The sequence below is a fragment of the Clytia hemisphaerica genome, unplaced genomic scaffold (assembly GCF_902728285.1).
Source record: "Clytia hemisphaerica strain Z4C2 unplaced genomic scaffold, Clytia hemisphaerica genome assembly, whole genome shotgun sequence".
NCBI lineage: Eukaryota > Metazoa > Cnidaria > Hydrozoa > Leptothecata > Clytiidae > Clytia > Clytia hemisphaerica.
In genome coordinates this window covers 1,924,960-1,950,459 of record NW_027103551.1, presented here as the reverse complement: position 1 = coordinate 1,950,459, position 25,500 = coordinate 1,924,960, and the positions used below count along the sequence as shown (strand labels likewise).

General features: G+C 35.2%; 1 protein-coding gene across 1 annotated transcript; it reads left to right on the top strand.

Moving 5' to 3' along the window:
* The first annotated feature begins 478 nt into the window (after positions 1-478).
* On the top strand, positions 479-25,105 carry LOC136800246 (transcription factor CP2-like protein 1). Its single transcript, XM_067056867.1, has 18 exons — positions 479-700; positions 1,199-1,360; positions 1,864-1,911; positions 2,365-2,441; positions 2,915-2,982; positions 3,783-3,888; positions 5,593-5,699; positions 7,390-7,425; positions 8,014-8,124; positions 15,065-15,133; positions 15,651-15,692; positions 15,924-16,000; positions 18,990-19,119; positions 19,602-19,786; positions 20,415-20,585; positions 22,383-22,422; positions 22,787-22,838; positions 23,476-25,105. Exons 1-18 carry the CDS (start codon positions 534-536, stop codon positions 23,511-23,513), a joined length of 1,686 nt encoding a protein of 561 aa, XP_066912968.1. The 5' UTR covers positions 479-533; the 3' UTR covers positions 23,514-25,105.
* The last annotated feature ends 395 nt before the right edge of the window (positions 25,106-25,500 follow it).

Sequence of the window (25,500 nt, the reverse complement as noted above, 5' to 3'; positions counted from 1 at the left end):
TATTTAGAATAGATTTTGATAATAATTAATTTTAACGAATTTTATTAACTTCTCAATCTTATTTTAAATCCCTTTCATTTCATAAATTTTTTTGAAAATTCAACCTTTGTCACGTTTTTCTGTTTTTGAAAAAAAAAATATCAAAAAAAAAATCACAATATCCATTTGAGAAAAATTCGAAAATGATAAAAGGTCGGTCCAAAGCCGTCGCAATTTTTGAAGCTTTGTGAAGGTGTTTATTTGTCTATTTGCTCCCAAAAATGAAATTGAAATCTTTGGTTGGTTTTAAGCAACTTCAAACATTAAATGAGTGGAGCGTAAAATAACGGGTCTGTTTACAAACAATTTTAGTGTGCGCTCGTCTTTACCATGTCACAACGTTATTAACATTAATCCCATTGAGTATGGTTTCAATCATTTAAATAATTTATCATCCACTAATTGACCTGTTTATTTGTTTAATTTTGTCTTTAGGGTAAAAAAAAAACGAAACACCAAAAAAATTACAAACAAACAAACTCACGCACAATCGGATGGACGATGATGAGACCAATAAAATTCGTCCAAACACATGGCGAGTTGATGACCTAGACAATGGATCAGGAAGTCTGGATGCTAATTTACAAGGACTAGGCGCTAGTGCGAGTGCCTCATCCAACGCATTGCTCAACAATGAACATACACCAGCTTATGATATGACGTAAATATTTGAATTCTCTTTTGTTGAAAATGAACCCTTTCTCGAATGAGTTTGAGGATGTTGCAGGCCCTCTAACTCGAAAAATGCAATATGAAATTCAAATCTAACGGACTGGACTGTTAAGTTTAAACTGGTCAAAACATTTTTTGTCAACTTTTATCAGACAGTTATAAATAGCCTTTTTCTATAAAACGTCCACTTTAATTTTGAGTAAGAGGCATCCAGACTTTCCATGAATGTTTTGAAAAGGGTCTAAAAAACTTGCCTTGAACTGGCCAGCAAGATTCTTGAAATTTTCTTTTCTTGAAATTTTAATCAAACTCCTTACTTTTTCTTCATCAGAACAAAACACATACAAAAACTACAAACATATATAATAGTCCTAGCTGGGGAGCTAGGAACTATAAAGTTATATCGACAGAGGTATAAACTCCTTACTCGGCTGACTCATGAAACTTTCCTGAAACTAATAAAATTTCTTCTCTCCGACACCTCTAGGGAAGTTCTTCGTCTTCAGCTTTTCAAGGAGGAAGCACTGGACGCCAACGACCTTCTCCAATCGTTGAACGAATCTATTGGAGCTGCACCAACTCCTTATAATTATGACTCGCTGCAACAAACACTTGACCAATTACAACAACATTTTCAAAATGAAGAAATGTAAGGCATCCACGCAGTATTGATTGATTCATCTAATATTATCAAAAATTAATTACAGTTAATTCACGCTAATTTGAAGTCGAACGAAGAATCTTATTTGTTCGAATTACAGAGAGATTCGATTTATAGAAGTTTTACAGAGGGTTTATCCTTGACAGGAACTGGGAATTAATTCGAATTTTAGAAAGATTCGAATAACAGAAGTTTGAATAAGCGAGTCTACTGTATTCAAAATTACCTATTAGCATATGAGAATTGACACGAGTCGCTTGCTTGGAAGTAGGATATGGGATATTGGATTGAGAGGGGGGTAATTTACTTTCTTGATTTCGTACCATTATTGAAATAGGTGATCCAGGGTGATCTGAAAAGACTGATATGAAAAGACTACTAAGATATATCTGAAAATGGTACCAAGCTTGATCACATTTTTAGTTTCACGGTTCTTGAGAAATTGCTTTGAAATTCAGCCGACAAGATTAATGCTTATTCTCTTGTTTCAGAATAATTGACGACGGAGAAGCACCACAAATTAAAACAGAACATACCCAGTAAGTACAGGCTTGAAAAGAAATCCTTTATAAGAACATTAGAACATAAGAACATTAAATTTTGGTTTTAGCCTTAAGTGTCCTGATACCAACTCAATGCTTATTGGTTTTGTCTAAGAGCGCTTGCCTACTTTTTTGAGATTTTATCCTAGGATTGTTGTTAGGTTTTGCCATCTCAGAATCTATAAGATTCCAATTAAGAAAAAACCGTTTACCCCATGTTGTTGAGAAGCTGTGAGAAGGTCTTTTTGCGACTGAAATTACTTCAAGTTAAGTCCTTTGAAATTCTGAAATTTTACAAGATTTAAAAAATTACACCCATGAAATTCTTGTTATTTGTGTATACCTACTGAATACCTCTCTGAAAACAAATTGTCCCCCTCAAGGATTACACCGTTTGCTTTTTTTTCAGGCAAAACGCAATATTTAATGTGACATTACTTCTCTCGTTAGGTATGAAGTTATTATGAGGGCACCGACTGCACCGAAGCGAAAACAAAGCGATCAAACTTTGACATGGCTCAATCAAGGTAAAAATAAACTTTACTCAGGCTGCTTTCAGCTGATTGCTTTTGGGAATAAATTTTGGAACAAGAATTCTTAACTTACTCTTAGTTGTTTGAACTCGTCTGGAATGAATTTCTTCTATGTATATTTTAAGGGTGTTTTCAAACATTTTCGCTCGCACGGTCTTTTCTATCAAAGCATTTAAAAAGTAGCAAAATCAAAAACAATTCACAAAAAGAATGCTTCGTCATCCAAGAAAATTTTTCCCAGCATGTCATTGACCAAAGCTTTGATTGGGCTTCTAAATAGAAAAATACTGAAGGTTGATCCCAGCTAGTCCAGTGACGCTTCTTGTCTTTCACCTTAAAGTTCTGAGATTAAAACCTGTTGATACAATATAATGTCATAGTCATGACCAAAATCTCTGTATTTCACGGGCTTGAGTGTTTAGGAGAGCATTTTCTCTAAATCTTTTTTTTTTTTATGTTTCTTGCAGGGCAACCATATGAAATTGTGGTGAAGAGGCTTGAAAATGACCAATGTGTTGATGATAAACAAGTTAAGGTAAGGTTAAATTTCTTGAATTGAGAAAATGCTGTTGACCTTTTGCCTGAAGTTTTACCCGGTCGAAGGAGAAAGAAGTTTCTGTTGCTTAAGAAATCATGACTCGAAACTTTTTAGTATATTTGTATATTTATTTGAACCTCGATGATTTCAACAAAGATCTTCAAATCCTTTTCTTGGATAAAAAGCTATACGTGGAGGCTGACTCTTTGGACTTAAGAACTATATCCATTAAAAAGATTTGAAAATCTTATTTTAAAAGATTTAAAATTAGAGAGGATTATTAAGTATTTTAATTTTCATATTCACTGTTTTACTTGATTTCTTTCATCAATTAAACTTGACTTGATCATTATAAATGAGCTCTTTTCGATTCACTACATAATGGTCTATCCATTGAGTTTAAAGCCCGAAGGGCTAGAGTTCAAACTCTAACCTTTCTCAGGTAAGATAAAGTGAAGCCTTAAAAAATGCGCCGCATTTTTGACGACAGATTGAATCTAGCAATTCCTTTGTTTACGATTGATATTTTTTTTTCGAAATTTAGCGGTAAATTTTAGTTTCAATCTGTCATTTGTGTAAAAACCAGGCGAGCCGCTCAAGGCCGCGCAACTTTGGTAGGATTTGTTGGCTTCAAATCCTACCAAGGAGATTGACTTCTAGCCCTTCGGGCTTATACTTCATTGGGTCTATCACTTTAAACATAACATGAATGGGACGTGACAAATTAAAAAAGGTGTACACATAATTCTTAAACAGAGTGAAGACTTGTTATAAAAGTAATATTTCCAATCCACTAGGCGGTGGTGAGCATTGGTTTTCACGAGCGACAACATCAATATTTTGAATATGAGAAGTATGAAGAATGGGTCCTAACAAGACCTGGTGAAAAGATGATCGAACTTGGTAAATATATATTTCACTTATCAGTCAGTCCCCTACCCAGTCTAAGACCACGTTCACAGCTACGTTCCGTTTCGCTCCAAAACGAAAAAGTTCCGAAACACTGGGTGAACGTCAAGATTGGAAACGTCAAAGAAGAAGACGTTACCAAGCAAAACAGATCTAAACGGTTTTGCTCCACTATTTACATCGGAACGGAACTGTTCCGTTTTCTTGCTCCGTTTTCTTGCTCCGAAATGAGCATGAACACTTTCTATCCGTAACGAATATCACACCGGAGCAATACGAAACCGTAACGTCTGAATATGGTCTGAATAGTATCAGTATTCAGGATGCCGAACATAAATCTCGTGATCCAAGCCACGATAAACTTCCAATATGAATATCACTGGGTCGATAAACTCAAACTAGTATTCAGGATATTCACTCCTACAATGTCTTCTGTTATCATGTTACTTTTATAACCGCGGATCGAAAAAAAAAAAACAGAATTTCGTGAAGCCATTGTATCGCGCCAAAAAAACTAGGATTTTGGGGAATTGAAAAAATATGCAAATAACCAAAAGCGATAGAATTTAAAAAATATGTTATGAATTTATTTTTTAGAAAAAGGTATAAAATAGCTAATATAGTAAAAAAGTTTTTTTTATCTAGTATGACTGTATGACATGATCATTTCTAGAATTGTTGCGACACCCATCGTCTTTGTTGTCGTTGTCAAAGTGGTTATTTTTGTTTGAGTGGTCGTTTGGATGGTCGTTGTTGAAGTCGTAATAGTAGGGAAAGTCACTAACATTGTAGCTGGAAAAGTCGTGATTGTCGTCATGGTTAAGGTGGTCGTTGTCGTTGTCGGCTTTCACCATCATTTTCGTTTTTAATTGTTGTTTTTGTCGTTTGTTGTCGTTAGGATCGTCGTTAAGGAAGTCGTTGTTGTTATTTTGGTCGTCATCTTCTAAGTGGTCTCCTCGTTTTCGTTTTTGTCCTTTGTTCTTGTTCTGATCTGATGAATCACCAGGGCTATCGTTCTCGACCCATTTTCTTTTATTGGAGTCTCTCATTCTTTGCTCTTTGAGAGCTTGTGCTTGTTCCCATCTTTTTCTTCTTTGATTTTCAGTCGCTTCTTGGCGAAGCTTGGAAATCATGTCGCAAATTTCTTTAGGGATTTCTTCTGCTTTATCTTGTTCGCAATAAGGATCCTCTTGTGAAAAATGGACTGATTTTGATTTTTTCACTTTTGATTGGCGAGGAATCCTCATCACCCATGTCTTGTCTAACTTAAATGATTCTTTTTCTTTGTGAGTTTTTGAGTCCATTCTAAAAGTCTGTGTTTAATTTGTACAGTGTTTCTATTCTCAGTGTAGTGAAGTTGATTGTCAGGTTGTGAGCAAAAACATGATTTCTAATTTAAAAATTCTAACGTAAAAATAAGTTGACGTCAGTTCAATGCAACGAATTCTCTCAGAAGTTCACGCGTTTCATGAAAGAACATAATACGTTTTTTGTACTTTTTTTTCTGGGACCATTTTCACAAAATCGTCTATTATTTAAAGGCTGATTTTCGGAGATTCGGTTAACAGACCAGACAATCTTAAGATTTCGAGAGAGCTCCTGGCCCCAATAGGATGCTTCTCTTGCTAGAAAATGGAAAGATTGAAATGAAAGGATAAAATTATACGATAAATTCACACAAAGCTTTCTTCTTTCTAGATGTACCGATGTCGCTAAATGTCATCGATGCAAACCACATTGGTTCAAATACAAATGAAATTGAGTTCATTATTGATACTTCTTCAGAAGTGAAACTCTTCGTCAAAGTAAGGCTTATTCAAAATAGTTTTTCTACTGGTCAGGGCTCTATTATTCTCTTGAGAATATACACAAGACGTGAATGTAAAATATATTTGAAAAATTGAATAAAAAGCTTTCCGGCTTACGCCATCATCAGTTATCTAATACAAGCAAAAATACACAAGACGGTTTTTATTATACTTTGATTTTCGGTGAAATTGTATCTAATTGATTATTCGATGACAAACTTTTCCCCGAAGCAGGTTTTCGTTCTAGAAGCAAAGCTAATATTTTTCTTAGTGTACAGAAGCTTTGCTCCCCGTCTAGCCTAAAGAATTAGCGAATTTATGTTTTGGAGATATTCTACGGTTGCGGGGCTGCCCGTACGAGTCGTCACCAAAGGCGACATGTCGTTGTCTACTTTGCTCTGTACGGGAAAAACACCAAAACACCGTATAAGCAAAGTCAACATAATGCCGCACGTCAAATATCGAACTTGCTTTCACCCGCCATTACTTGCCTTACTCGCCATTTCCCTCGTCACCTTAGCCGTAGCCGTAGAGAATTCCAAATACATAATCTCGCTAATACTGCCGCCGTGACGCGAACGTTCGTTTGTCGTCACGGGTTATCTACTACCAATACTTAAAGGGATAATCAGATGGTTTGTTAATATTTGGCATGTGGGGTCCTTCCATTGTCCTGGGCAAAATCTCAAAATTATTTTGCCTAACTATTTTCCAAAGTCGAGATATTTAAGGGCTCTGACCATAGTGAATTTTTCATAATTGCCGTGTTTAAAATGTGTTTTCTGACTGATGTAACCAACAAAACTATGGCATGTTATACATTTTCTGTTTATAGACAAACTATTCCTGAATCTGAAAATTCAGAAATTGCATTGAAAAAATTTGATGAAGAAGAAATTGAAGACTTTTGCGAGGAAGAGTATATCAACTTTGAAGAGCTTAGTTTCGGCGAAGAAAAAACATTTTGAAAAAATTTTCGCAGTAGTTGGTGTATCTTTTACCGAACAATAAAAGTTTTTGCGGAAAATTTTTGTAAATGTTTCTTTGTCTCGAAATCTTCAAAATAGTGGTTTTTCATCAATTTTTCATCTGGATTTTGCTTAAAAAAACAGTCATAACTTTTGACACATCCTTTTAGAAAGATTTTCCGCAAAATTTAAAATAGTTCAATTCTTTGCGGACAGTTTGAAAAAAGTTCGAAAGAAAAAGGTTAATTACCCATTAAAACTTAGCACTTTTTATAAAAGAAGGTGATGCAACATATTATTAACGTCTTTTTAAAGTTCATAACGTCATTTTTGCAATTAAGTTCTTAATTACTCTTAAGGGGTTTGATTAAAAAGCAATTTATAAAGGCAATTCTTTGTTAAAAGTGTTAAAGAATCTAAAACATAAACTTTTATGTTCAGATACTAAAAACAATTTTCTGACTATGGTCAGAGCCCTTAAGTTACAAGTTTTTGACTTTAAAACAATAGAATTTCAGCGTAAGAACCTAAGAACTCATTTTCAAAAATTTCGAATTATGATATCTCGATTTTAGAAAATTGTTACTCAAAAATACGTTAAGGTTTCTGTAATCTGAATATATCAAACCATCTGATTATCCCTTTAACTGCGCTAACATTTGGATGTAATCTTCAAGTTAAAGTATATGAATGGAAAAAAACAATCTTTTTTTTTTCAGTGCAACTGTTTGAGTTCAGAATTTACCAAAGGAAAGGTACGTATTTTTCAAGTCTGGGCATTCAAACTTATGAAGATTTAGTAAATAGGTACAAAGGAGAAATTTCCTTCCAAGTAATCGCCAGTTATACTGTTATATCGAAATGGAAAACTCTTTATTTCTGTTTCTACTAACTGTGTTAACTTTGCGATTGATTTAGAGGTTTCACTTTTAAAAGGTTTAAAATATCATCAGTGAAAATTCCAAGCACTTTTTTGTGGCCGTTATACGGCCAAAATACTCAATTTTGAGAAAATGTCAAAAAGATGAAGATAGAGAGCAAAAACAAAATGTATTTTCTCTATGATGATGGAAAATAAACAAATACTGTAAATACATTACTTTTTATTTTCACAAATACAATGCTTTTAATCCTTGAAAATAAACCCTTCATAAATGCCCTAGAGAGGGTTTTAAATTTTTTTGACGCGTATTGACCACCTACAATGGTTACTCTGAAGGCCAAAACTCAATTTCTAAGTCAAAAAACGGCAAATGACCTAAGTGCGTGAAATTTTGCCTGGTCTTTCAAGCTATTCCTGAACATCTTAAACTTTCAAATTTTCATTCTATTCATGATATCAGGGCGAAAGCGGTGTACCACTTCGCCTGCAATTGGAAATTTTCAATTCTGCTGACTCAGCGATTACTGATGACCCAGAATATGTATCAGGATGTCAAGTCAAAGTTTTTCGGGTAAGCGAGACGAATTATTTTCCCCTTCTTGTTCGAAACTCGTAAATATTTGAAATGTCAAAAGTACAAATTTCCCCGATCTTTTTTCCTACTTGTCTAGCATGCTTGAGTATAATATACAAATTTTATTAGTACTAGTAATCTCATGGTTATGAGGGAAATTCGGGATAAATTTCCCGAGGTCAATTTTGAAATGTTTTTGAAATTTACAGAGTGCAACGAGGGAAATTTAAAACATTTCGAAATTTGACCGAGGGTAATTTATCCAGAATTTCACGAAAACAAGCATGGGATTCCTGGTTAATCTCATGGTTTGGGTTGAAATTCTAGCAATTCTGAAAGACGTCAATTTTACACTGGAAATCAATCTGAAACTTTAAAAAGAGGTCTGAAAAAAGTCATAGAAGCGCGAGTCGAGTTTTAATTGAATAATATTCCATTTAATTAAGCCTTCGAAGTTAGTAAGAAATTTGAAAAAGGTGATGAATTTCCAAACGATGGACATTTCACTTTCGCGGAAAATTACAAAATCTAGGAGGGAAATTACAAAAGCTAGAAGGGAAATTACAAGTTCGCGGGAAATTATAAATTAACGTAAGCTAAAACGTCAATCGAATTTCAATCAACCATGAGATTATGAAAATAATATTATCCTGTAACAGTTTTCGTTATCAACCCCAATATTACCGTCTAACACGTGTTATATAAGAGACTCCAGTTGTTATTCCAGATTATCCTGTGTCTATTATAATTTGAAATGTTAAAAGTACAAATTTCCACGAGTGGATCTTTACTCCACCTTGTTTAGCATGTTTGCATATAGTATACAAATTGATATGATTTGATTGAAAATGATATTATCCTGCAATAGTTTTCGTATTAAAGTTAAAGCATTGCTAACCCAACCTTATTCTTAATAAAATAGCCGTAATGACGGCTGCAAACTCCGTTAATTGTCATTTTTGAATAGTGAACCATTACGCAAACATCTTTATCGTGGCCAGCCTTTCTTAATATATCTAACATAAAATTTAAAAGAGTATATCTTAGTAAGTGCGAGCACAAACGCAAACCAAATCGGGAAATCAAACCGGAAAGATCGGGAAATCGAACCCGTTTATCGTGATTAATCGGATTTACGCACAATTACAAATGAAAAAACACTGATTTTAAGAAACTTCTTAACCGGTGTTTAATAATATGAATGATATATGTATTCCAAATGTTCCAAATGAAGAAGTGTAAATTCTTGTCCACTTCCTTGGAAACTTCCTTACAGAAGGAAGGAACTTGATTAAGGAAATCTGGTCCAAATTACTTTGGTTTCAGTTCTAGTTCCTTTTCGTTTTTTTAGAATAAGCGTTTTACCTTTATCATCTGATAACGACGAAAGGGAATTTTTTAGTAATACGTAATGATGGAGCAGGCCATATTTTAGAAAGCCAGGCCAGCGTCCGTTGGTGGCCAAAAAGGGCACTTTTTCTCGTGTTTCTCCACTAAGAAGGTTGTTTTTACCAAAATTTTAGTGATTTCAGGAGGGGCAGCGTCTGATAACCGGACGCTAAAAGGGCATGAAAAACGGCCTGATAATGGAGCCACTTGATAGTTTCTTTTCTCGTAGTTTACATTATTAGTTTTCCATATTTCTGTACATGAAAAAGGTAAGCACGAATTGCGGACGCTGTGACGGTTTTCGGTGAAACGTTCTAGTTGTTTCAATTTCATAATATACTGTACATCGTTCTACCGCGGTTGAGGCAATGAATTCGATCCTCTAATGCCACGAATCAAGGTTGCGCGGATGACATTCTCGATATCACAAAGTTGAAACCGGTGTCTCTACAAACCGCTTCCGTATAAAATTTAATTTTCTTGACCGCGGTTTTGAAAGTTTATGTAACTTGAAGAAAAATAAAGATAAGATAAAATAAAGATACACGGCCAGCGAATTGAACTTGTCCTCATATTCTATACCTCATTTCTTCATTTTCAAATCTTTTTTATCAAATACGTTCGTACTTTCTACGGCCAAAATCACTAAGTTAACTTTACATTTTCGAACTTGTCCTCATATTCTATACCTCATCTCTTCATTTTTGAATCTTTTTGATCAAATACGTTCGTACGTTCTACGGCCAAAATCACTAAGTTAACTTTACATTTTCGAACTTGTCCTCGTATTCTATACCTCATCTCTTCATTTTTGAATCTTTTTTATCAAATACGTTCGTACGTTCTACGGCCAAAATCACTAAGTTAACTTTACATTTTCTAACTTGTCCTCATATTCTATACCTCATTTCTTCATTTTTGAATCTTTTTTATCAATTACGTTCGTACGTTCTACGGCCAAAATCACTAAGTTAACTTTGCATTTTCGAACTTGTCCTCATATTCTATACCTCATCTCTCCATTTTCAAATCTTTTTTATCAAATACGTTCGTACGTTCTACGGCCAAATTCACTAAGTTAACTTTACATTTTCGAACTTGTCCTCATATTCTATAGCTCATCTCTTCATTTTTGAATTTTTTTGATCAATTACATCCCTGTGTTGAGTATTTGGAATAAACAAACAAAAACATTTAGAATCCTTTAATTTTCCGTTGTGTTCATTTCCATGACATCTACTCTTTGGGGTCGAATTCTTTTGTAGAGTCTCTTGAAATGTTCCTTGAGTTCTTTGTTGAACAACACAAGAACAAAAGCGTCACATGTTGGATTCAAGTTAAATGAAAGCACACTAACATTCCAAACAACACCTTCGATGTTTATTCCTCGGAAAAACCAAATGGACTGTCTGGTCAGCTCTGGTAACCATAAAATGATATATGTAATAACACAACCAAAACATATGTAGAATGATTTTATGTTTCTTCGTATACGGGATGGTCTATCATGTGATGTCCCGCGAGAGGTTTCAGTGGATCTTATCGCTCGCCTCTGTTTTTGCAGGACGTACCAAATGATCAAGTTCGATACGAAAAGCGTGATTGAAAAGAAAAAAACACCTAAAACAAGACCCCTTCTCATTATGGGGATACGTAAAGCAGTACTCGTTGCTCCATTGTTTCTCAAAAAGCTAAATAACATGAATGCAAGCGCGACCGATGGGCTAACCATAAGAAAAAGGATCTGGATGCAGGTCGGAAGAGTCTGGTAGCGAAATGGCCAGCGAATCGAAATTGCGCGGTCTATTGTTAGAAAGACCAACGATACGTTCCCGTAAGCATAAAACGCGTAATTGATGTAACTCAGGGCGTTTGCTTTGCTGAAAGCAAGTAAAAACAATGTGAATCCACCTACTATGTGACCAATGTTGATGTTGATTAAAAGCTGGTTGTATCTCTTCCGACGTAATTCTGGAATACGAAGCAAAAGTACCATTATGATTGAGTGAAGGATACAATTGACTAGTCCCAGTCCACCCCGTACGGCGGATATTATTGGATTCAACCCCAATGACATTCTCGTTCTACCACTTGTTCCTTTATCACTTGGTCGGTTGTTTCTAACCGTTGTGAGAATGTACAGTTTTTATTGAGTTTGAGATCTGCAAATGTAGCAAATATACTTTCTCTCTTTCTATTTCCTTGATTAAAACCAATTACTGACTTTTTGCAGTTTTTATTGCGAAAAAAATCTGGTTACTAATCGATCAACATAATAATACTAATTTTGCAGAAGAAAAGGTCCGTTGCTGTTCTAGGAGGTAGTCATATGGATTTTTGATGAAGTCAATTTTTCACACTTTTTGTTATAACTTTTTATATTTTCAATATTTCTCTTGCAAACTTTCCACAATAGTAAAACAACTATTAACAATGAAATTTGTGAATTTTTTTTCTCGAAAAGTCAAAGTCGGGGGTATTAGCGACCAGGGGGTAAAGTATGGTGAAAACACCTCATCTAGTCACATTTGACAAATGAGATCTGACACACATGTTTATATGTCAGAAGGCTAGAGAAGAATTTAAAGATTCCTCGCCAGGGGGTCTGGACCCCAAAATAATGATATTTTGAAATTGATAAGCAGGAGTTTAGTTTTTGGAAAAACTTCTTCATACATCCTCTGCCAAATAGTACAAGGAACAATCCCTGAAAAGTATTCTGATCTTGAGTCTTCTTCAAAACCATTGTTGAATTGTTAGTACTTTACTGGTTGTAAAAAAGTTCAAAACATTTACCATAACATCAAATTAGAGCTCAAACTCGCCATAAAACTGAGTAATAGATGCTGTTAAGCCATCCATGTTTTTGCTGTGAGTACTATTTTGTTTTGATTGCACTACTCCATCTACCATCTTGAAAAATAGAAAATCCCATGAAAGAGAGTTGATAAAAACCTCCGTGAATGAAAAGGGCGGGAAAATGCTTCATTTTGATGGCTCATGTTGCAAAAATTGGGGTAAAACACAAAACAATATGCCCCTAGCAACCAAAAATTTCCCCCGTTGCTAGAGAGATCTCTAACACCTCGGTGCACAAAAAGGCTTCCTCTGTCCCAAATACTAATGATATGGATCTGAAATTTTCAGGGCATGTCGAGAAAGGGTATCTGAATCAAAAAAGTCCAAAAAATAAAAGTTGAGACCGATGTCTCTACAAACCGCGTCTGTAAAATTAAATTTTCTTCACCGCTGTTTTGAAAGTTTATGTAACATGAAGAAAAATAAAGATAAGATAAAATAAAGATACACGGCCAGCGAATTGAACTTGTCCTCATATTCTATACCTCATTTCTTCATTTTTGAATCTTTTTTATCAAATACGTTCGTACGTTCTACGGCCAAAATCACTAAGTTAACTTTACATTTTCGAACTTGTCCTCATATTCTATACCTCATTTCTTCATTTTTGAATCTTTTTGATCAAGTACGCTGAGACTGGGTCAATTATTTGGAATGTTCATTTGAACAGTATCTACTCTCTGGGGTCGAATTCTTTTGTAGAATCTCTTGAAATGTTCCTTGAGTTCTTTATTGAAGAACACAAGAACAAAAGCGTCACATGTGGGATTCAAGTTGAACGAAAGCACGCTAACATTCCAAACAACACCTTCAATGTTTATTCCTCGGAAAAACCAAATGGACTGTCTGGTCAGCTCTGGTAACCATAAAATGATATATGTAATAACACAACCAAAACATATGTAGAATGATTTTATGTTTCTTCGTATACGGGATGGTCTATCATGTGATGTCCCGCGAGAGGTTTCAGTGGATCTTATCGCTCGCCTCTGTTTTTGCAGGACGTACCAAATGATCAAGTTCGATACGAAAAGCGTGATTGAAATCGAAAAAACACCTAAAACAAGACCCCTTCTCATTACGGGGATACGTAACGCAGTACTCGTTGACTCATTGTTTCTTGAAAAGCTAAATAAAATGAATGCAAGTGCGACCAATGGGCTAACCATAAGAAAAAGGATCTGGATGCAGGTTGGAAGAGCCTGGTAGCGAAATGGCCAGCGAATCGAAAATGCGCGGTCTATTGTTAGAAAGACCAATGACACGTTCCCGTGAGCAAAAAACGCGTAATTGATGTATGTTAGGGCGTTTGCTTTGCTGAAAGCAAGTAAAAACAATGTGAATCCAACTACTATGTGACCAATATTGATGTTGATTAAAAGCTGGTTGTATCTCTTCCGACGTAATTCTGGAATACGAAGCAAAAGTACCATTATTATGGAGTGAAGGATACAATTGACTAGTCCCAGTCCACCTCGTACGGCTAATATTATTGGATTTAACCCCAATGACATTCTCGTTCTACCACTTGTTCTTCTAGCGCTTGGTCGCTTGTTTCTAATCGTTGTGAGAATGTACCGTTTTTTATTGAGTTTGAGATCTGCAAATGTAGCAAATATACTTTCTCTCTTTCTAGTTCCTTGATTAAAACCAATTACTGACTTTTTGCAGTTTTTATTCAGAAAGAAATCTGGTTACTAATCGATCAATATATAATAACACTAATTTCGCAAAAGAAAATGTCCGTTGTAGGTGGTAGGCGTATGGATATTTGATGAAGTCAATTTTCACATTTTTTGTTATAACTTTTTATATTTTCAATATTTCTCTTCCAAACTTTCTACAATGGTAAAACAACTATATTAACAAAGAAATTTGTGAATTTTTTTCTTAAAAAAGTCAAAAACGGGGGTAGTAGCGACCAGGGGGTAAAGTATAGTGAAAACACCTTATCAAGTTTTTCTGAACATCTAGTCACATTTGACAATTTTTTTCTCAACATCTCAAAATTTCATATGACTACCACCTTATAATAAGATCTTTTGAGTGTAACTCATGGAAATTATTTATTCAACAGCTTCTGACTTCCTGGGGGCGGTGGCGGATCTAAAGGAACTCAAAAATTTCCAAAGGTCTCAAAAAGATCTCAGAAATCTCTAATAAGGTCTCGAAAATCTCTAATAAGGTCTCGAAAATCTCTAATAAGGTCTCAGAAATCTCTAATAAGGTCTTGAAAATCTCTAATATGGTCTCGAAAATCTCTAATAAGGTCTCAGAAATCTCTAATAAGGTCTCGAAAATCATAACAATCTATCCATCTCTATCTTTTTATCGAAATGATCGAATCGGTCTTTTTAGCCAAACTATATTGAACTTAATCAAATTTGTCACTCGATTAATTGGTCCTGGGGTACTCGCCTGATCCAGTAAGATAAGTTAGAATAGAACTTTTATTTTTAGATTTAAGTTTAACTTTTATTAGGTAATACAGTTGACCCTCGCTAATTCGAACTCGAACGAAGAATCTTATTTGTTCGAATTATAGAGAGTATGAAAGCAGGTTCGAATTATTGAGAGATTCGAATAATAGAAGTTTGAATAAATGAGAGTTTATTGTAGAACGGTTCAGTTAAAATATTTTGGATCGATACATTCAACCTTCATAAAATTGATTTCTTATTCATTGCAGGCAAAAGGAGCAAATCGCAAATTGAAGTTAGAGAAAGAAAAGATTGAAAGCATGTCAAAAGATGTTGCAGTAAGTCAATCGATTCTGACGTTTGAATTATATTTTTCCTCAAAGGGCGTTGCTCCAACTCTTCATATACTAAAAGTTACTTGAATTACAGCTTTGTGCATATCATGCAATATTGCCATCAATGACAAAGTCTTATTTATTCAATAACTTTTATAATCTTCCTTTCTCTGTATCTTCAGGCCCAGCGAAAGCAGGGAGAATGGGGAGACTTCAGCCTCCCACTTTTGAATAAATGAGATTTTTTTCTCAAATTCATAGCAAATTTTATCTCATTTTGAGCCTTCAGACTCCCCATTTTAACGGTTGTTCCACCGGGCCTGATCTTGACAAGGCTCAATTTTCTCACTTAGATAGAGTCGTTATTTTACGTAGAATGTAAAGTAATCGAGATTCTGGACCGAGGCTCGGATATCAATTTACTTAGCCGAGCATTGGAAAGGGCGGGGAGAGCGAGCCGATGCCTTAGACTTTCCCCCGCCTTAGATTTTACTCAAAATATATTATTTATGTCTTGTAGAACCAAGTCCAGCCATCAAGCGAGATTACCATCTTTAAACAGGTATGATTTTTAAACGAGTAAGAATCTTCTTTGGAATTACCTTTTGGCCCTTTTTCCGTTTTTATTGAGGGGGGGGGGGGGGGCTCAAAGCTTTGCAGCTATAATTCATTCACTCTAAGATTTGTTCTCGGCCGTTTTTTATTTCAGGGCTGCTTAAAAATACTAACGTTTAATAGCTGGTTATGCGATACATGTGTAATATATGTGATGATGCCGCTTTTCCTTTTTTAGTTGGGGCCTGTCGAGCGTCTCCGCCGACGAAGCCATGACACGCCCAGTAAAATGAACCAATCAGGTGCCTCCCCCATGTAAGTGAAGAACGTTTTGCTGGATTTTCAAAAAATGAATACACGCCTTTTTTATAAGAATATATTCTATAAGAATATCTGGGTTAAAATCGTAAGAATACCCTAAAAATACCCTCTAGGGTATTTTAAATTTGGTTAACAGAAATAAATGGGTTTTTTAAATTGAAACTTTGGTGTAGAAATATAATTTAGCTCCCAATGTGCACTCAAAAGTCCCAAATTGATCATTTCTCATGTTTGTATAAAAATCAAGTCTAAAAAAGTAAGAATACGTGAGTTAAAAATATCTCACCCTCATTTTTGCAATTTTTTAAGAATACTTGACCCTCATCCAAATTACATTATTCTTATAGAAGGAAGCTTGTATTCAGGCTTTAATCTTTGGAAAACTCTAGTATCGTTTTAAACAAATTCCTTAAAACATTAAGCTCTAAAATTGCTAATCAGCATAACATCGTGAGTATAGCATAAGATTACTTGCAGGATAAGGCAAAGTATTTCTCAAAAGCCTTACAATAAGGTGTTCAAAAATTTATCTAATTCTTATAAAAACGTATACACGTTTTTTTTTTATTAGAACACCTAAAATTTGGCTGAGCCTGGATGTGCTTATTTTTTTTAGCAATTTTCAGCCTAAAATGTTCTTAAATGCGTTCTTAATTTTTCAGACCACTCTAAATCGACAATATGATACAAAATAAAGAGCACTTAAATATGGCAAAATTTGGACAATATTTGACTCTCGACTTTTGAAGATCCACCCCTAAATTCGGTTAAAACTGCTTAAAAAGAGGAAAAAATTGTAGTTTCTTGTCATTTTTTCCAAACTGAGGCTGGGCATGTTCTTAAGATGTTCTTAATTTATCGACGAATTTCAGCCTATATGTTCTTATAAACTAGGTTCTATAAAAAAAAAAACGTGTATACACTTTGAAGTTATTCATGATATGCACCATTGGAATGCCATCCACGGACCCAAAATCTGATTGGTTGAAAGTGACGTATTGACTGATTTTACGTCACTTGCAACCAATCAGCTTTTGGGTCCGTGATGTAATGTCAGAAGACATTGCAATGGTGCATATCATGAATACAGAGAATTATTTTGTCATTTTCTTCCTTCTTTAACACAGCCAATTAAGCCAACGGCAATTGTTAACGGTTCGGCCACACGAGTATTTCTTCCCGACACCTTCCTCATAACCGGACGCACACCCAACACCATTTGAATTCCAGTTGTCCCGCATCCGATACAACGTTTTGTTATCTACTATTTTCTTTGACATAGTCAACATTTTTACCCTCCGTTTGTCATATTTTTACTACAAAAGACCTGCTTGCAACAATGTGGATATTCTTTCCAGATAGACTTGGTTTAGCTTACATACTCAAAAGATTAAGATGCCATCCAAGTATTTCCAAGGTACCACCGAATGTCTCCAGCACATTGGCTAGTTTGTTCGCTGAGTCGCTATCCTTCTAAATGATTATATCCACTAATAACCTGTATGTTTCTCCGTCGTAAAATCTGGCCATCATTTAATAGGCTATTCCCGAGGAATGATACGTTGAGTCACGCTCATCTTTTACTGTATACCGTCTGAAGGGACCTAGGAGCGCCCCGATCCCTGGATCCATATACATACCCCCTGAAAAGTGGTTCAATAAACTTCGTGCATAGATTCCCAATTGGTTGACAATTCTCGAATGTAAATTAAAGTTTTAAAATTTTCAGACTTAACAGCAAGCTCCAACGTTTGAGGAAACGAAACATGGTTAGCTTATCATCGTTTCCATAACTACCAAAGTGTTTGGCGAATTTTACGGGAGCCGATTTACTGAGGAGGAGCCGAAGCGACCTCATACAATTTTGTGGACCGGCTGATGGTCGGCTGATAATGCACTCCAAGCCGGTAGTTTGGTTGGTCCAGTCGGCTCAGATCGTAGCGGGAAATTTGTAAATCATCGATTTTTTTAGTCAAAGCACTTGTTTATACATTTTTGGAAAGCTAAGGGGTCGGGGAATCAAAATAACATTGGTGCCAATTTTTTTTCGGACACTTTGGTGCGGTTTTCGGATAAATATGACGATCTCAGGCAAAAATCATAGAATCAAATTTAATGAAAATTTTAGCTTGAGAAAAGAAAGACCTGTTGTATATTTTTGGAAAGCTCTCAAAATATTAAGATTAGAGATATATTGCGAGTATATATGATTTCTCTACCCAACTCGAGATATTGAGCTTCAAAATGTGCAAAATAAAGTGGACAAAATAACTATTCTGGCTGAAAAACACTATTTTCAATATCTTTACTAAGAGTACAAAAGGCTAAACCTTTTACGATTTTACCTGATTACGATTTTTTTTTATTCAATGAAGCTCTTTATGAGAAAACTAGCTTTCATTTTCAAAATATATTCTTGGAAAAATACATAACATTAATAGTTTCATACGCCCACGCACTAATCAGATGTGCAAGGTTTGAGAAATGATGTACTTAAATGCGTTCTTAATTTTTCAGACCACTCTAAATCGACAATATGATACAAAATAAAGAGCACTTAAATATGGCAAAATTTGGACAATATTTGACTCTCGACTTTTTGGAAGATCCACCCCTAAATTCGGTTAAAACTGCTTAAAAAGAGGAAAAAATTGTAGTTTCTTGTCATTTTTTCCAAACTGAGGCTGGGCATGTTCTTAAGATGTTCTTAATTTATCGACGAATTTCAGCCTATATGTTCTTATAAACTAGGTTCTATAAAAAAAAAACGTGTATACACTTTGAAGTTATTCATGATATGCACCATTGGAATGCCATCCACGGACCCAAAATCTGATTGGTTGAAAGTGACGTATTGACTGATTTTACGTCACTTGCAACCAATCAGCTTTTGGGTCCGTGATGTAATGTCAGAAGACATTGCAATGGTGCATATCATGAATACAGAGAATTATTTTGTCATTTTCTTCCTTCTTTAACACAGCCAATTAAGCCAACTGCAGATTGTTAACGGTTCGGCCAACACGAGTATTTCTTCCCCGGACACCTTCCTCAATAACCGGACGCACACCCAACACCATTTGAATTCCAGTTGTCCCGCATCCGATACAACGGTTTGTTATCTACTATTTTCTTTGACATAGTCAACATTTTTACCCTCACTTTGTCATATTTTTACTACAAAAGACCTGCTTGCAACAATGTGGATATTCTTTCCAGATAGACTTGGTTTAGCTTACATACTCAAAAGATTAAGATGCCATCCAAGTATTTCCAAGGTACCACCGAATGTCTCCAGCACATTGGCTAGTTTGTTCGCTGAGTCGCTATCCTTCTAAATGATTATATCCACTAATAACCTGTATGTTTCTCCGTCGTAAAATCTGGCCATCATTTAATAGGCTATTCCCGAGGAATGATACGTTGAGTCACGCTCATCTTTTACTGTATACCGTCTGAAGGGACCTAGGAGCGCCACGATCCATGGATCCATATACATACACCCATGAAAGTGGTTCAATAAACTTCGTGCATAGATTCCCAATTGGTTGACAATTTCTCGAAATGTAAATTAAAGTTTTAAAACTATTTTCAGACTTTAACAGCAAGCTCCAACGTTGAGGAAACGCAAACATGGTTAGCTTATCATCGTTTCCATAACTACCAAACGTGTTTGGCGAATTTTACGGGAGCCGATTTACTGAGGATGAGCCGAAGCGACCTCATACAATTGTGTGGACCGGCTGATGGTATTCGGCTGAATAATGCACTCCAAGCAAGGTAGTTTGGTTGGTCCAAGTACGGCTCAGATAGTAGAGGGAAATTTGTAAAATCGATCGATTTTTTTAGTCAAAGCACTTGTTATACATTTTTGGAAAGCTAAGGGGTAGGGGAATCAAAATAACATTGGTGCCAATTTTTTTTCGGACACTTTGGTGCGGTTTTCGGATAAATATGACGATCTCAGGCAAAAATCATAGAATCAAATTTAATGAAAATTTTAGCTTGAGAAAAGAAAGACCTGTTGTATATTTTTGGAAAGCTCTCAAAATATTAAGATTAGAGATATATTGCGAGTATATATGATTTCTCTACCCAACTCGAGATATTGAGCTTCAAAATGTGCAAAAATAAAGTGGACAAAATAACTATTTCTGGCTGAAAAACACTATTTTCAATATCTTTACTAAGAGTACAAAAGGCTAAACCTTTTACGATTTTACCTGATTACGATTTTTTTTTATTCAATGAAGTCTCTTTATGAGAAAACTAGCTTTCATTTTCAAAATATATTCTTGGAAAAATACATAACATTAATAGTTTCATACGCCACGCACTAATCAGATGTGCAAGGTTTGAGAAATGATGTACAAAATATAAAGATTTAATCAAAACCATCTTTTCTCAGAGCAAGTCGACCTCTACTGACTATATACATTTCACCAGAGTGGCACCAAAGTGGAACGGGGATGCGGGAGTATCACGCCATGTTTTTGGAACAACTTAACATTGGTGAATTGAAGAGAAAACTGGCTAAAAAGTGTGGCTTACAGGAAGATGGAATCATTGGCATTCTAAAGTAGGTCTTGTTGTTTTGTTCTTTATTGTAAAGACTGCAAGCGGGTTTTTCAAACTTACACTTATAAAGCTGGATACAGAAACTCAGACACATTTTATACATAAATAAGTAATGAGCAAAGACCCTCCAAGGAGTGCAACTCCCTTGATTACTTGACTAATCGGCGTAATTCTCTGAGGATCTTTGTGCCATTTATTGTCGGCCCTTTACACGCATCCCTGTCCTTCACCATTCTCCTTGGAAGAAGAAAAATCTTGTACAAGTAAAATTTCGAAGAAAAAAATTAGTAGATTTTGATTTAGCCAAAAACCGCGATTAAGAGAATGTGATGTGGTTGGGGGGACTTGTAGCTCTTTGAGCTACCTTTGCCCAGTGAGGTTTGTGAGTGTGTGATTTTTGTTATAGCCAAAAACCGCGATTAAGTTCCTGGAAAAATTTAGATTTTTCCACCATCCGCCAAATTTAATTTATTTCGTTGACTTCTTAAATTCATACTATTTCTTGCCTTAAACAGGCTCTTATTCAGTAAACAGCGTTTTATGGCCAAAAATATCTGCCAAAATACATTTCCTCCGAAAAACTTTTTCGGCCAAATTAAATTCCCGTACAAGTTTTTTGTCAATCTTGGACGTGTTTTTCGACTGTTTTCTTGGACCCCAGTACCTATATTAATTGAAATCTAGTTTTGTGTTTACCATAGACTCCTGACTAGACTTGAGACTCCAGGATGGGAAATGAAGCTATTTATTTCTCATCTAGAATGCCCGCGCGTGGTTTTTACACAAACGCCGGATTGAAAGTAAAATCTATTGCTAGATTTCAAAAAATTCAATCCTCAAAAACAAAGGAACCACTAGATACGTTGTCATGATTGGGTCGCGTTTTGGATGGGAAACTAGCCGCATTGTATAAGGGTTGCGAAGCGATCCAGACTCCACCTCAATTCGCAAGTTGCTAGCAAAATAAAGAGACACTCTAAAAATCCCTCTACTAATAAAGCCGCTATAGAGACAGGGTCGTAAGAGCCTTAATGCCCGAAACACACCACATAATCCACTGCGGTACAACACCCGCCGCCGCCCGCGCATCGCTCTTTTTTTCCCTCTAGTTATTCTAGTGTAAATGGTGCCTTAATAAAGTCGAACGATATTCGTCGAAGGATCGAACATTTTTAAAATTTTAATTTTTATTCGAATCACGAATCGTCTGTCGAAATCATCAAAACATAAAAATACCAAAAACAAAAATGTACAAAGATGGCTTGTTTTGGTTCTTGGGCAGTTTTGATCTATTTCTTGACAAATTCGACAAATTTGATTACCTCCGTACTTCTTTATCATATAATATCCACTTGGTTTTGCAAGGTAAGTTTCGTTTACTAAAAGAGCACTCCTCCCGCCCGCGCGATTTCAGATTCTAAGTCCGTGTTTCGGCTTCCGGTAATTTTGTTGCTGTTCACTGCTAGGGTACACCATTTTAAAACGGCATTTTTCGCAGTCCTAGCTACCAAACCGAGAAAGTTTTCGTGGTTTCAAGCCAAACCATTCAAGGTCATTTTGATAAAATCATCGGTTTGAAGATGTGATTTATATAGCAAATTTTATAGCAAATTTTCGCTTGGGATAAACTGCTTCGCTCATAAATTCGCTTCGCAAAAAGTGGCTTCACTTTTTCTTGCCTGGGAAAGTTTAGAGATTCTACTTTAGCCCTTCGGGCTTTAAACTCAATGGTGTTTACTCAATAAACAGTTGGTTACCTGAATATTCTCCATAATATTTGTGGATGTTTTTCTTTCAGACAAGGACCGACCGGGATACACATCCATATTGACGATGACGTAAGCATTCTGTATTCTATTAATACGTTCCTTGATACTGTACACTCGCAAAATCCAAAAATAGTTTTTAGTCTCTTTTTACAAAGTTTTAGCCTGTTTTGATGCATGACCATGGCGGTATAACCATGGGCTACATTTTTTTAGAATTGAACTTTAGTTAAGATACAATTTTATTTGGTGTCAAAACTGGGGTAAAAATTATATAATTTTTATAATTTTTTACAGTCTGTTTGATATATAAACTTTGTGATTTTTAAAATAATGAGCTAACATTTTGTAGATATAGACTTTAGTTAACGAAAACTTTTTGTTGTGTCAACTAACTAATAAGGCAAAAAAATATCTAACATCTAATTTTTTATAGTTCGTTCGGAATTTCGTTGACGAATCACACCACGTCGTCGAAGTTTTGAAAGGTAAACATTATTTGGCTTGAATGTCCCTCCCCCCCCCCCCCCCAACTCTCACAAACAATAAACCAAAACACATTTCAATGCAATAAAAGAAGTGTTTTGGACGTAGTGGAAGTACGTGAAAATACTAAGATAATTCTTTTTTTGTGAGCCTCAAATATGCTTGTTATTCTTATAACATCTGGTATTGTGTATGATTCTGTTGTTATTTAGAAGATGAACTTATACTCTGCGCTTGCATAGATTGGAGTCTTTACTAGGCTTCTGTTTCTCCAGTTTTGTATATATCCAGACGGTCGATCGATCTATCAGTTATCGATTAAAATCTATAATCAATCGCTAATCGATATTCACAATTTTCCTGACCTCGATTAGCTGTCGATTATAGATTTTAATTGATTTCTGATCGATCGACCTTTATATATAAATTTATAGATTTTGAGCCTCATTGTTCATATAAAATTGTTCTTGTAATAAAAAAAGGTTTATGACCGTCTTGGTTTATATAGTAAGTACATCTATGGAGGTTCATAAAACTCACCTCTTGATTTACGCCGCCTTCGCTTGGATAGTCTTTTCTCCGAAACTTTGCCATATATGCCATTGGTTTAAAATTATAAGTCGCATTTCTTTTCATCAGATCCAACTACAGGTCTTTCACGCATCATACTCAAATGAACGACGAAAGGTGACAGACAAAGGATGGAAAAGAAGAAGACATTGATCACAGTCGTTGATAATGTTCAGTTGTGTTTATTACCACCGTCATGGTGATTCAAAATGGTAGACCAAGCTGTATCGTAATGCGTTGAATTATATAAAGTTTAGTACTACTAAATGACATAGGATTTGAACATTCATACCTCCAGATGCTGAGCACATTTATCAATGAAAGCGAATACCTAACCAGTATTAACTGACGCTCCTTTCAAAACCACAGACGCGATATTCTTCTTGAGATGTTTAAAATTTACTGTTTGTCCTCCTCGCCTTCTTTAAATTACGGTTTCCATATTGGGCCATTCCCTTTTATATCCATGCAGACGAACAGTTCCAGGGGGTAATTCTAGAAAAATCTCCATGGGTCTAAAGGGCGTTTTTTCATTATCCCAGGGAATAAAAATTATTTTCAAATTTCCAGGGTTAAAAGGAGTAAAAGACTGATTTTAGTCCGTCCACCGTCAATTTTTAGGTATGAAAAGAAATTTTTCAAAGGTCTTTTTGCAAATTTTGCCATTTTCCAACTGGTGTCCACACATTTCCAAGAAATCTTTTATGACTAGAAAATGGTATGGCCCATTGATCTCAACTATCGATGCCTGCAATTCTTGATGTAAGATGATGTAATATTTTCTTACGGAAGCACTCGAAAAAAAGAGAAGATTTTGACCTCTGTTTCTATATTTAGTAACAGACAGTGGTCAAACCCCGGCTTTTTTCAGGTATTATCGTTAGAAAAATGACTTACACAAATAAAGAATATTTTAAGATCACTCTTGACGGATTTCCCTCGAGTTTTAATCTCAGTTTGGTTCACAAGACGAAATTTACTACCTCAAGAGAAAGAAATTTTGGTGAATGAGCCCGTCGCCAATTTTGGTCCAATTTGGCGGATTTTATTTTAGCGATTTATTAAAATTTCTAAATTTGGCGAGAATTACTTTTGGCAAACGACCCATTTTTGTTCAATATTTTTGCTGAAAAAAGAGAAAAATAAAGGGTTTTTAGGAGAAATAGAGACTTATTAAATTAAAAGAAAATTAAATTTGGCGAGAATTTATTTTGGCGAATGACCTATAAATTTCTTTCTGCCAAAATTTCTTCCCTTAAGGTATTCATTCCTTGTCTCATATTGTTATATTCGAATTTTTGGAAAGGAGATCAAGCAGTAAATGTTAACACATCTCAAGATTTTGTATTTTGATTGCGATATACAGCTACTTAGTGGTATATCTACGTGTCAATGAACCACATAATGTATTTTTACTGTTGATATGGTTTTTAAATGACCGGTGGATTGATATGCTAACGTTCAGTGACAAACCAACTACAGCACTATCGCGAACTTTTGATATATTATGAAGAAATCTTACATTATAATTTGAAGGTTTCTTCTGTAACAGAAACGGTAGATCGTACCATATATATAAACGGTATCATATCATATCAGATCAAATGGTAACGTTTATTGGAGAAATAACCATAGTATTTATTGGGCGTGTAAATACATTTCATTAAAAAGGAAAAATATAACCAGATATCTCAAAATATAGATTGTTTGTTTTTGATATACTCCTTTGTTGCGTTTGAAATGTTTGGGACGAAATGGAGTTTTTATAAGCTCTTATTTGATTTGGTTGGTCGTTAACCTGTAATAAAACAATTTAGCTACTTTTTCTAAAGAATGTGTCATTTTTCTCCATCTCATCTGAAATGGTTTACAGTATCTTACATCTTGAAACTGTCTGGCTTTTGCTCCTTTTGCTCCCTGTAACTGCCGAGGCACGGCAGCGAAACTAGCCTGGATATCCCAGCTCAAAATTTTAGAAAAAATAAGTTTTACCTCAGCCAGACAAAGTTCTAAAATTATAGAGCTTGGTTCACCTAGAAATCAGGTGAACCCCTGTTGACAGATTTTCCTGCATGAATCCCATGGCTGCAAATA